General features: G+C 41.8%; 1 protein-coding gene across 1 annotated transcript; it reads left to right on the top strand.

Annotated features, from left to right (window-relative positions):
- Positions 1-4,445: 4,445 nt before the first annotated feature.
- Positions 4,446-12,231, top strand: bmp4 (bone morphogenetic protein 4). Its single transcript, XM_086182614.1, has 4 exons — positions 4,446-4,480; positions 8,241-8,363; positions 8,994-9,358; positions 11,294-12,231. Exons 3-4 carry the CDS (start codon positions 9,001-9,003, stop codon positions 12,133-12,135), a joined length of 1,200 nt encoding a protein of 399 aa, XP_086038740.1. The 5' UTR covers positions 4,446-4,480; positions 8,241-8,363; positions 8,994-9,000; the 3' UTR covers positions 12,136-12,231.
- Positions 12,232-12,819: the final 588 nt, after the last annotated feature.

Genomic DNA, 12,819 nt, shown 5'->3' with positions numbered 1-12,819 from the left:
CTCGGAGAGATTCTTTGAATAAAAACAGCATAATTATATTGTTTAACTCAGAGCACAAACCTACGCCAAGCCTAATGTCCAAAAAAAAAAAAAAAAGCCTTATCATGCCATGTGGAAGAACCTTAATAAAACAAAAAAAAAACAACAACAAAACATCCAAGATCTGTTTCTTCATCTGTTTTACCTATCAAGGTGCACCCTCTTTATCTAGATTTGATCCAGAGTGGGATGGGTTCTTCCTCAGCTCATGCTTCATCTACAACAGTTTTCAGTAGTTTTTTGTTACCCTCCTGACAAGACAAATAAGTAGCCAAAAAACCCCCAAAACCAAACCTTTTTTTGGGGGGCCTGAATCATCTCCTTATGATGTTTTGTCTCCAGTTTTTTGTGTTTTCTGAAAGACTCGGGGAAAAACATGTTACAAATGTTTGTATGAGTGTCTTATCAGAATGCATATGGATTGTTATCAGCATATACCTCTGCAAAAGTAGTTTTTTTCTAAGTAGAAGTCACCTCCATCGTGGCTGAGCCGAACCATCACCATCGCTATTTGACGGGTGACGTAGACGTGAGCTGCATCTTTCCTTCCCCCTACACTACACGTTCAAGTCGATTCTTCCCTTATCGGTTCAGAAGTCCTGTTTTTTTTTGTTTTTTTTTCAACTGTTTGTGAGGCTTATCTGAGTCTTTCCACCATCTTGTGGTCTAAAGGCATGCTGGTGTTTTCTTGATGGTTGCTTTTGAAGCATCAACATCATTCAAAATGCGCATGACATCCGATCATCTCAAACTTCCTGTTAACGCCACATCCGGTTGAAAAAATATGTTTGTGATAGCAAAGATTTGAAAACATAGTGAATTTATCCAACATATTTGGGCTGTCATACACTGAAAAAACACCACAAAAAACTTTTTTTTTTTAAGGTTAGTGTCCTGATTGCTTTAGAATTTCAAATGAATACAATTTGAGAGGACAAAATGAGATTATTTTGTAAGAAAAGTTGGTTTTGAATCATTTCAACGTTAACTCTCTTCTCAAGTTCCATCAACTTAACTCAATAGTCTAAAATAATCAGGACACTAAACATTTTGGTTTCTAATATGTAATGTTTGCTTTCACAGTGTAATGTCTTAGTACCATCATCCAAATATAGCTGACCACGCATGTAATAGACTAACTATACAGTATAGGAACATTCTTTTCAAAACTTTGTATTTGTCATACTAACAACTCAGCATTGAATGTTGATAAATGTATTAGTGGTACATAAACACATTATGTAATCTAAAGATCTCTCAAGCTATTACAAACGTCTCAAACAACATACGAGACAACATAATGTAGTGATACTGATTTAAAAAAAAGACATATTTTTAATACACTTGTGTATGATCAGATCCTCAGCATGATCATTCCTGGTCATTGCAACCTGAAGGTGTACATAGATCCCACAAAAAAGGCTTCGAGTTTGACCAGATCTCAATTGTGCATGACAAAGCCCCGCATCAAAGAGACAAGACACAAATGGTTTTAGTAACCGTGTTAAAACGAGACGATCGCTTGCAATCCGGCGTCGCGAGTCATGCAGAAGGTATGTGCTAGAAGGTGAATTGGCCTGAGTCACAAAGAACATCCCAATAAGCCACACACACACACACACACACACACACACACACACACACACACACACACACACACACACACACACATGCCCAGATAACCATACCATGCCAATTATCTGCAGCTTTTGTATAACTTTTTGCACGGGGGATTTAGCCTGGAGGCCCAGTGTTCAAGCGCTAAATGGAGCAAAAGGCTTTGCAGCAGAATGCTAACTCTAGACTTTCAAGGTGACTGAGATGCTCAGAAATGATGATTGAAATGAAATGTTTGATTCCAGACAGGAGTTTGACCACAAAAGCAAAGGTATTATCTAAAAAAGAACAAATCCACATGATCTCACGCCACTTTTTATACAGCCTCTGCAGCAGCTTTAAAGCACTGAGAGGTCACTGGGGCCAAGTTGTATATGTGTAACACTACTGATGCTGTAAATGTTCCTTTTACGTTTGGAATTCTGGGGAATTTTTCGGCCAAATCTGGCCAAAGATACATTGTCTTGTTTTTCTAGACTTTTATTGATCAGAATCTGCAGGGATTCAACACAAGTGTTACCAAGAACGTGGAAGCTCGGTAAAAGTTGCCCTTGTTTTGCCGTTTTACCCATCGCCAGGTGCGGGTTACACATTAAACTCAGTCGGGAGATCCACGTCGAGCCTGAACTTTCTCGTAAAACTTCAGGATAAACTAAACACGTTTATTAAAGAGTACAAAAGTGATGGTGTTGTGGTCTCTGTTGAAAGAGAGAAAATTCAAAAGCTGTATGCCGAGGGTGTTATTATAACACAAGTTAACTGTCAGGGACATGATTAAAGAATAACATATTTGCTGCTGGTATTTTGACTGCGATGAGTAAAACAGCAGACAAAGTCCAAAGACATTCTGGTGATAATGGCACAGAAGCAATGCTGAAATGGTTATTCTGAAATTCTGGTGTTATAGTTTGGCCTGCTGCTCAGTAGAAGGAGTAGAAATTTGTTGACCCGCGTTTAGGGAAACAGTAATCCAATCAGTCTGTTCGGATTTTTGCAAAGTCAAACAAGATACGAACTTAAAGATGAACATGTATGATAAAGTGTATGATTTTTTTTTGGGGGGGGGGGTCATGATATGATGAGGTGTTTATGTTATTGCTGAGTAGTAAACAGACAAATGAAATCAAGGTTCCACAATGTGAGTCAAGCAGTAAGACACACACTGAGTTTGACTTTGACTTTTCGAAGCTACGACCATTAGACAATGGCAAATTAAAGTCATAGCGTTTAAAATAAACTGATCCAGTGAGATTTAATAGGACAATGTCCTCTTTTAAGGCCAATTATTTGTTTTGCAACCACTCTTTGGTTTATTACTGCCCCTAAAATCTATGAGCATGTAAAAATAACGAGTCGCAAAAACACAGCAAACGCCTTCCCCCCCCCCCCCCCCCCTCCCGTTCTTCATATCCATGACGAGCTCAAAGTGGACTCTATAAAAGCCACACATCCAAATAACTGTCACCACTTTTGTCTTTGGAATAAAATGAAAGGTTAAAAGTACTAAAGCGGCGGCTCCAACGTTTGGAATAGATAAATAAAATTTTCCTTCGATGAAGCTTTAAAAACAAACAAACTAACAAACAAAATAAAACAGAAAATAAAATAAAGTATCAATCTAATAAAATAAAACAAGACACACATGTTCTTAGCGACAATGCAGGGTTTCTAATGGCTCTGTATCTTATTTAGTAACTCGTTATTCTTCCATGTTTTACATATAATAGTCCATGAAGTTATATTGTATTGCATCTTAAGCAGACCATGATTTTTTTGGGGGGTCTTTGTTGTTTTTTTTAAATCTGATGTACATTTGTATCATATATTCTATGCACGTGACGTTGGCTTATATTTGTTATTATTGCATTTCTTGCTCTTTTATTGCATCTTTTTTATGATTATTTGTGCCTTTTTAAGAGGGCCTACTGGTGCCATTTTACTACCTAATTTTATGTCTTTATTCAAAACAGCAATAAAACTTGACTGGATATAATTTGATAGACCAAAGTTGATCCAAAACTTCAATTTTGGGTTTAATTCTGGTTATTTGTGGGGCAGAAACAATAATAGGGGACTTTTTTTTTTGGGCACTAAAGTGCATAGATTCTTATTCTAAATATTAAACAACTCTTATTTTACTTTAAAAAAAAACAGATTTCTGGAATTTTTCGATATGATCCATTGTTATAACGTCATGTTTGTTTATTTACTTTCTTATTTGAGTTTCACGTTTTTATTATATTTGGCCCAGTAGTTCATATTTAAGGTAGCTCGGTGTCTCCCAGCGGCTTACTGGCAGCATCCCAGCATTCAAATGTAGATTCAGTCGAGTATTTGTTATTCACAGTAGAATCACCAAGTTTCACATAATGAAGCAGAAAAAAAAAATCTGCGCGCAATGAGCTGCTTTTATTTAAGGCGGAGGAGGAGAGAAGGGGGGTTATCCAAGGTGTTTGAGACAGATGAGGGAGGTGGGAGTCGGGGAGGGAGGGAGGAGGAGGAGGAGGAGGCAGGGAGGGCAAATTGGGCGGACACATAAAAACTGCAAGGGGCCATAGATGCTGGATCATTTGGAAAAAGTCTGGCCGTCTTACGCACCGCCTGCAGCCCGCACGAACTGAACCAGAGACGGATTGAAAAGGTCGCTGATCGCCGAGCTTCCCTCCGAACCAGCTCGGCCGCGACAAGAAGGGATTAATGAGCCCAGAAGGCACCCAGCTTCTCCTTTAAGGCTCATTTCGGCGTTTTTCGGCTTTACGCCTGGACTCTCTTACATTCCATTTGATATTCACTTCATTTGAGGATACCTGGACCTCTACTGATGGTAAGCGCTGCCACTCGGACACTGACGCACTCGAGTTTAGAAATATAGAGACATACATTTGTGACTTCTGGTTTTGGACTTGGCTGTTTGCGAGCCGAGTTGATTGAGAGTTTGGACCTCATGACTGAAAAGTGGAAACACATTAAAGGTGCAAGTTTTGTGTCGCATTGGGTCAGTAAAGGACATAAACCGAATTAAAAGTGCATAAGCGCATGAATCCTGGAGAAACACGATCGATGTCTAAACTCTTTTGTGCCCGATGATTGACCAGCATATGAGGTCATTTCTCAACAGAGCGTCCAATTTCAAGGCGCCCGACTTTCTTCAATACGATTAAAATATTCACATCAGTCTCATTTTATGCATTTCCCCCCAGATTTTAGCACAGATTTGGCCGAACGCTCCATATTCTCGTGCGTAAAGTGAAAGATGGAGGTGACACATCGTAGAATGTAGAGCAAGACAAATAGGTTTAATTCTAATTCTTTAAAAAGTCATTCACACAATTAATATCGGTTTCATGTAGCCTGCAGGCATCCAAGAATTATCCGTGAACCTGTTTAAATGACACATTTCAACCCAGAAGGCTGTTAACAAATGAACGTGTTCCGAAGTTACAGAGGACCAGGGTCAGGATTCTAAATACGCGGATTCAGTGGTGCGTTCACTTGTTGTGTAACAAATGATTAGAAAGTGGATCTGTGTCATTTAATACAGTCAAGCTGCAGCAGAGAAACCATTTTGCTATCTGCGGGCGCATGGCGTCCCTGGCACACACCTTTACTTTGCAACTCAAGTGTCTCTGCAGGAATAACAGACCTGTTCAACGCGGGAAGCAGAAAAAAATATTTTATTTTTCTTTTGTATATTCAGTTATTTATCACGTGTTTGCTCATCTCAGGAACACTGGCCGTGTGCTGTCTTTTTCTTCCTGCCTGGTGTTTGGTCTTGAATTTCATTTGTGTGATTCTCTCTACAAACTGTTGTGTAAATAATCAGCTGACAGCAATTTGTCAAAGAGAGCAGAACAGACAGAAGAAAAATATGCAGTTTATCAGTTATCAGACTCACAGTTAAAACCATTAACCTGATTCTAGTGATGTCACTGACTGTGAATGTTCTTGAACTGCTCTCTTGCAGCAAATACATTCCAAATAGTGTAGCGTTCAACAACAAAAGGCTTTTGTTTCTTTCAAAATAAAATAGATTTTGGGCCACACTTATGATTTCAACTCACACTGGCTTCAATCAGAACTCCATTTGGTGCAAAGAAGGCAAATAAACCATGAAATTACTTTCTTAAAATGGATCATGTTTGAATTTTGCAACAGCAGAGCGCATACCTCCACCAGATCAACTGCAACCAAACTTAATGTTAAAAAAATGCAATTTTTCACTATGTTGATTTGATCTAACCAAACTTGAATGGGTGCTTCCTTGGGCTCATGCTGGACTCCACCATCAAGTTTGGTGGAATTCGGCATCTTAGTTTTGGCGTATTTTTGCAACAGTTGAACACAACAGGACTTTCTTGGCGAAGATATAAAAAAAAAAAACACCTTTAAAGGCCATTATTTAGAGTCGCTACTTCAGTCATAAATGCATGATACCATCATAAATTTAAAAACTAAAAATGTATGAGCTCTTGACTTTCTAGTGAAAGACCAGTTACTGACATATAATATGATAAAGTCAGGCCTGAGATTCGTCTGTTCCCGTAGCAACCCGGTGCCCTTCTTTTTCCCTCCCTCTCTCTTTCCCATCTTCCCTCCCACAATCACTGTCAAATTCCTCAGGAAACACATCTGAAGAGCTATGTGCATCGTCTGATCACATTATCTCTGGTCAGAGAGAGAGAGAGAGAGAGACAGACAGACAGACAGACAGACAGAGACAGAGAGAGAGAGAGAGAGAGAGGGGATCAAGTAAAGCCAAGAGCAGTTGACTGCTCGGGCCTAATTGCAGCCTGGTGTTGGTTTGTTCCTGCAGAATGTGTCTGTTGCCCAAATCAAATGTTGTCTAGTCTCATAAACATTTAATAATCTTGTAATCCCGACACACGGAGGAGTAGACCACTGTGGGGCAACGTCTTTGAAAAGATTCACTTGGTGTGAAGTTTATTTCGTTTCGACACTGGTGAAAATAAACCAACAAACATGAGTACAGTGACTTCTTCCCGAGCTGAAAGTTCCTCCCTGTCCGTCTTACATCGTCTTTCATCATCATCGCACCACTTTGAGAGTCGGTCTGCTTTAGCCTGCAGCTTTGTTAGTGGCTGGTTACAGTTACAAGATGTTCTGTATGGTCAGTGTTTTTGAGTGCTATGAATCCCTGTAATCATGGGAGAGGCCCTCTCTGTACAATGAACGTTTGTTGTCAGAGATGTGCACACACACACACACACACACACACACACACACACACACACACTCACACACACACATACGTTATCCCCCCACCCCATGGGTAATAGAGCTGATCATGTTCTGAACCTTCCTCTCTCTCTCTTTGCCACAGTTCTCACGAACATGGCACACAAGCGTGCACATGTACATACTCTGGTGCGCCGTTTAGCTCATGCACACACGCGCACACACACACACACACACACACACACACACACACACGGCACATTGCCCTCTCTTCCACTGGATCTAGTGTCATGACCGAGAAAGAGGGGTCAATCAGAGGTCAAAGTCTAATGCCATTAGGGAAAAGATCTTTGATTGCTTGTACAGTGAGCCATGCAGGGGCTAAGATAATAGTACAGATACAATCCAGACGTGATCACACACCCGGAAAAAACACAAACTGTATGTTGCACACACACACACACACACACACCCACACACACACACACACACACACACACACACACACACACACACACACACACACAGTGTTCCTATTCATGTGCATCCTTGCTGCTGTGTACTAATACTTAGGTGCTCTTCAGCGGATCCAACTCATGATGCTAGTTTTGTGATCCTGTAGAAAAAGAAGAAAAATGTGATTCAACAACATTAAGGATGTTAAATGACATATATGATCACAACATGTCACTGCTCTGTTTTACCAACAATACTATTGAGACTTTTTTGAGGGGGAGAATTTTAGAGAAGGATGCAACGTCAATAACTTGCAAATTTCAGTTTATTTAATGTTCTTGAGCGTATGCAAAGGAGCTAGAGATAAATACTTGCTAGAAAAAGCAGAAACTCATGAACTCTTACAGTGATGACGGATCAGAAGTCTTGTCATCACAAAAACCCTGGGAACCAAGAGAAGGGGACTAAGTTAGAGTCATTTCATCTGATGATTTGACCCCCCCATCCCCTTTTAAAAACCCTTTATCAGCTTTGTGCGTGTGAATATGTCAGATTTATTAAATGGTTTAGGCCCTTGCTGCAAATAATAAGAAGCTGCTTTTTGAATTGGGGTCTGGCTAATTTCTGCAGTAGCTGTTATTCTCAATAAGGTGTGTTTCCTGTCAAGCATGAGGGATCCACCATCTGTGGCTTCTTACATTCCAGTTACAGCAAATAGCTAGCTTAGCTCATGAGCCAAAATAATAAGTCTTACAGAGATGCTGTCTCTCTCTCTTTCTCTCTCTCTCTCTCTCTCTCTCTTCAGCACACACAATTTTACACACACGCAAACACAGACACACACACACACACACACACATTCGGCTTTGGAAGTAAATACCACATCATTCCCTGCTTTTAGTTTATAACTTCCTTCTTTTTGTGTCTTTCAGGAACAGGGTCACTCCAACGTTCTCTTGCAGCCGCCCAACACCACGTAACATTTCCTGGAAGAACGTGTCCATCGCCTGCTCCCTACAAACATGGACTGTTTTCCCATGCTTTATTTTCTGTCGGTAAGTTAAGTGGACCATGCCGTTTCAATTTGTGGCATGTGATGCAAAGCCACATCTCCCTTTTTTTTCCCTCCTGTTTTTCCTGTCCATCCATTTAATCACTGAATTATGTGGCTCTTATCCAGATTTGAAGTCACATTAGAGAAGCTGGGTAATACAAAATTAAAAGTGTGGCACATGAATTGACACGCTGGTTTATCTCATGGACCGTTGGAGCACACTGTTAGGAATTGTGGCTCTTTATTGAGTTAAGAATTTGCTGTGACCCGGGGGTTGCCTCTTTTATTTGTCTAATCGTAGTGGAGGAGGGAGGAGTCACAGGGGTAGGGAGGAAAGAAGTGAAAACCGGTCCTCAGATTCCATTAAAAAAAAAGTTCTTGAAACAGCTGTTTACCTTTGGAGGATGTCACCAAAGATAAACTGTGAGTGGTCTATCTGATTGGGGACTTCTTTACTGTAAACAGACTCAACTATTCAACCAATTTAGCATTGGCCCCAAGCATACAGTTGTGTTGTGGCAGATGCAGGGGACATATCTGAGATTTTCTCCTGTGTCATTTTTTTCCCCCCTCTGCTCCATTCAGTCTATTTTTAATTTTTCATCCATGTGCTGTCTTCTCCCGCTCTCAGAGACATCATGATTCCTGGTAATCGAATGCTGATGGTCATTTTAATATGCCAAGTCCTGCTGGGAGAGAGCAACCATGCTAGTCTGATACCTGAAGAGGGGAAAAAGAAAGTCCCAGGCCTGCAGGGTCGTTCGGCCGCTCAGAGCCATGAATTGCTGCGGGACTTCGAGGCCACCCTGCTGCACATGTTCGGCCTCAAAAGGCGGCCTCGGCCCAGCCGCTCGGCCACCGTGCCTCGCTACCTGCTGGATCTGTATCGGCTACAGTCGGGGGAGGCTGAGGAGGTCGGAGCACCAGACATTGCTTTTGAGTACCCGGAGAGGTCAGCCAGCCGAGCCAACACTGTGAGGGGCTTCCACCATGAGGGTAAGAACACACAGAGGATGTTGTGTATAAAAATGTTTCATCTGCATGGGGAAAGACTGCTACGGGGGGAAAATTCCACCTCTCATGCTTGTAAGACAGCTCCACCTATAACCAAAGAATCTAAGAGATGTGGTCATCAAACACTGCTTAGTAAGTAAGTAAGAGTGGCAAGAAATTCTGCTAGACAAGCTCTCAAGATCTTCACTTGACAAAACTCTGCACGTTTGTTCAGCAGCTAGAGGAAAGGCATACCTTCATATTACTGACTTATGTCGCTCACCCCACCCAGCAGCCTAAAAAAGCCCAGTGTTGGCCTGGAAATGGAGCGTGCTCCTCTCTTATGTCTCCAGTTTATATGGAGGGCTCTTTTAGAAGGACCTTCCTCAACGTGCAATTATCTTTAATGCTACTCTGCAGCGTTCTAAATAAAGCCCCCGCTGCCAACAATGTGGGTGCTGAGAGCAGACGCTGCAGCTCTCTGGAGAGATGGAAAAACAGTCTCAGAGGTCGGTGTGATAGAAGGACTGGAACACTTTTTGTTTATTGTGACTCGGGTATGCTTAGTTTTAGGGACAAAGGCAGGGTGTTCCATTCATCTCAGGGAAACCCTGCGTGCGGAGTCACCTGCTAAATGTAAAATAAAGTCTAGAAGCGTTGAACTTGAAGACACAGACAGAGAAGAGGCACCAGTCTAATCAAGTGAGGAAGTCATCATGTGGTGAACAGGGAAACTGGGAAGTTATAGGGCTACAGAGGAGGAGGAGTGAGAAAGGAGGGATGATTCAGCCTTAACGCAGCTTGTCAAACACGCTAGCGCTAGCACACGCCAACACACAACTATGGCACACCACCAAGACTCGTCGGGAAGAAAGATGTCCGCCACAGGAAGAAGAACCTCTGTGATGCAATGTGTGTGCATGCTTGTGTGTTAGCATTCGCTCTTTTTTTTCACCAAAATGTCAATAATGTGCTTTGAGCTCTTTTGAGTGGGAGTCGGCCTGATCTGTCCAAAACACGGTGACGTACTCAGATTTGCATCTGATATGGGAGTGAGGGGAAGAGAGGAGCTGAACCACATTGCTTTTCATCGTAAATTCAGCCGGAAATATATACTTTATCAGCTGTGTTTCAGGTATTCATTCATAAAATGACGCTCCACGTCAAATTACAAAGCGGACATCACACAAGAGGCTGTGCGTGCGCTATCTTTTCACATTTCAAATCACCTTTGGTTGAACATTTGAAGCCCTCTCTTCTCCCATGGGCTCCCGGTAAACCAGATTCTACCATGTTGTCTGACAACTTAATGATTATTCATGATGAAAATGATAAATATCTTAAGTGAACAAACTGTAGAGCTAATCAAAAACACAGCAGGTTTTAATAATGAGAACCACCTGGGTAAGATTAGGGCCTGGGTGTGAAATAACAGGGGTGGATTGAGCAGGAAAATAGTAGACACAACATTCCTTTCCCCAACAATGGTGATCTTGCCAGAAATCTGCAGACTGAGCGTGGAACAGGGAGCCTCCACTGTGTTTATACTGTAGCTGTGGTACGTTAATCACCACCCTCCTTGTCATGCATGTTTCAGCAAAGTGCTCAGAGAAAGGCATTGAGAGAAGTGCTAGATAATCCTTATAGATAGATAAGGAAGTGTAGACAATGGTGTATTTACATTCTTGAATGCTTCTGAGTTCTTGAAGTGTGTGTGTGTGTGTGTGTGTATCTCCTTGTGTCAATTAATGTGGAGGGAATAAGTGTTTTTGATTGTTTCTGCTGCGAGTGTAAGAATTAAGAGAGAAACAAGATAAAACTGATGTTTCTTCTCTGTATCCTTTGAGATTATTTGGTGTATTTCTAAAGCAAAGTTGTCAGTTTATTATTCAGTTGGTTGATATTACATCCCCCGATTCTCCTTTGGTTTATTTTCAGAGCACATGGAGAGGGTGCATGAGCTGGACGATGGTGAAACCACACCCCTTCGCTTCCTGTTCAACCTCAGCAGCATTCCAGAGGACGAGCTGCTCTCTTCTGCCGAGCTGAGGCTCTACCGTCATCAAATCGACGAGGCCGTCGCTGATGACCAGGGGCTTCAGCGGATAAACGTGTATGAGGTGTTGAAGTCCCCGCGGCCCGGGCAACTAATCACGCAACTCCTGGACACACGGCTTGTGCACCACAACATGTCACGCTGGGAGAGTTTTGACGTCAGCCCTGCTGTGCTGCGTTGGACTCGTGAGCGCCTCCCTAATTATGGGCTGGCTATAGAGGTACTACACCTCAACCAGACGCCACGTCACCAGGGCAAACACGTCCGCATCAGCCGATCACTACACCAGGAGCCTGGTGAGGACTGGGAGCAGCTACGCCCCCTCCTGGTTACCTTTGGCCATGACGGGAAGGGTCATCCATTGACCCGGCGGACCAAGCGTAGCCCCAAGCAGCGGGGCCGCAAGAGAAACCGTAACTGCCGGCGCCACGCACTGTATGTAGACTTCAGCGATGTAGGGTGGAATGACTGGATAGTGGCGCCCCCTGGTTACCAGGCCTATTACTGCCATGGGGAATGCCCCTTCCCCCTGGCGGACCACCTGAACTCAACCAATCACGCCATCGTTCAGACACTGGTGAACTCTGTGAACAACAACATTCCCAAGGCCTGCTGTGTGCCGACAGAGCTCAGCGCCATCTCCATGCTCTACCTAGACGAACATGACAAGGTGGTCCTAAAAAACTACCAGGAAATGGTGGTGGAGGGCTGCGGCTGCCGCTAGCACACACAAATACATACACACATACACACACACACACACACACACACACACACACACACACACACACACACACACACACACACACACACACACCAACCAACCAGAACATAGACTCGGACTGGTGACTTGAAAAAAAAGACTCTCAGACTCTAAAAAAAAATCAGAAGGTCTTTACACCCAAAAATGTTCACTTGGACCCTTATTTATAACTTTTATGTTGAGGTGTATGTTTGTCTCACTTTTTTTTTCTTTGACAATATGATCATATATTTTGACAAAATATATATATTTATATCTACATATTAAAAATAAAATGAGTCCTTATTTTAAACATAAAAAGCTGTACAACTTTTCATATTGTACATTAGATTGTATAAGGTTTTTTTTTTTATTGAGAAAATAGTAAAAAACTAAAAAGTTTATTTACTGGTAATATTTATTGCTTTCATTTTATATACTTTTTTTTTTCAAGACAAATAAAAACATGAATTGCTTCCCAAAAAAGGACATTCAAGCAGATCACAAGGTGAATAAATTTGAGCAATGTGTGGGTTTGTCACAGTCATGATGAATCAAGTGAAATAATCAGACATGTACACTGATGTTATTTAACCTCTATTAAGCCCCTTCAAACAAAAAAATCTCTTATATTTTTGTAAAGCCAACCACACAGGGGTGTGTAAA

This window comes from Aulostomus chinensis, chromosome 17, assembly GCF_037954235.1.
Source record: "Aulostomus chinensis isolate RoL2024-O1b breed Wild chromosome 17, RoL_Achi_v1.0, whole genome shotgun sequence".
Taxonomy (NCBI): Eukaryota; Metazoa; Chordata; class Actinopteri; order Syngnathiformes; family Aulostomidae; genus Aulostomus; species Aulostomus chinensis.
This window is presented reverse-complemented; position numbering and strand designations above follow the sequence as displayed.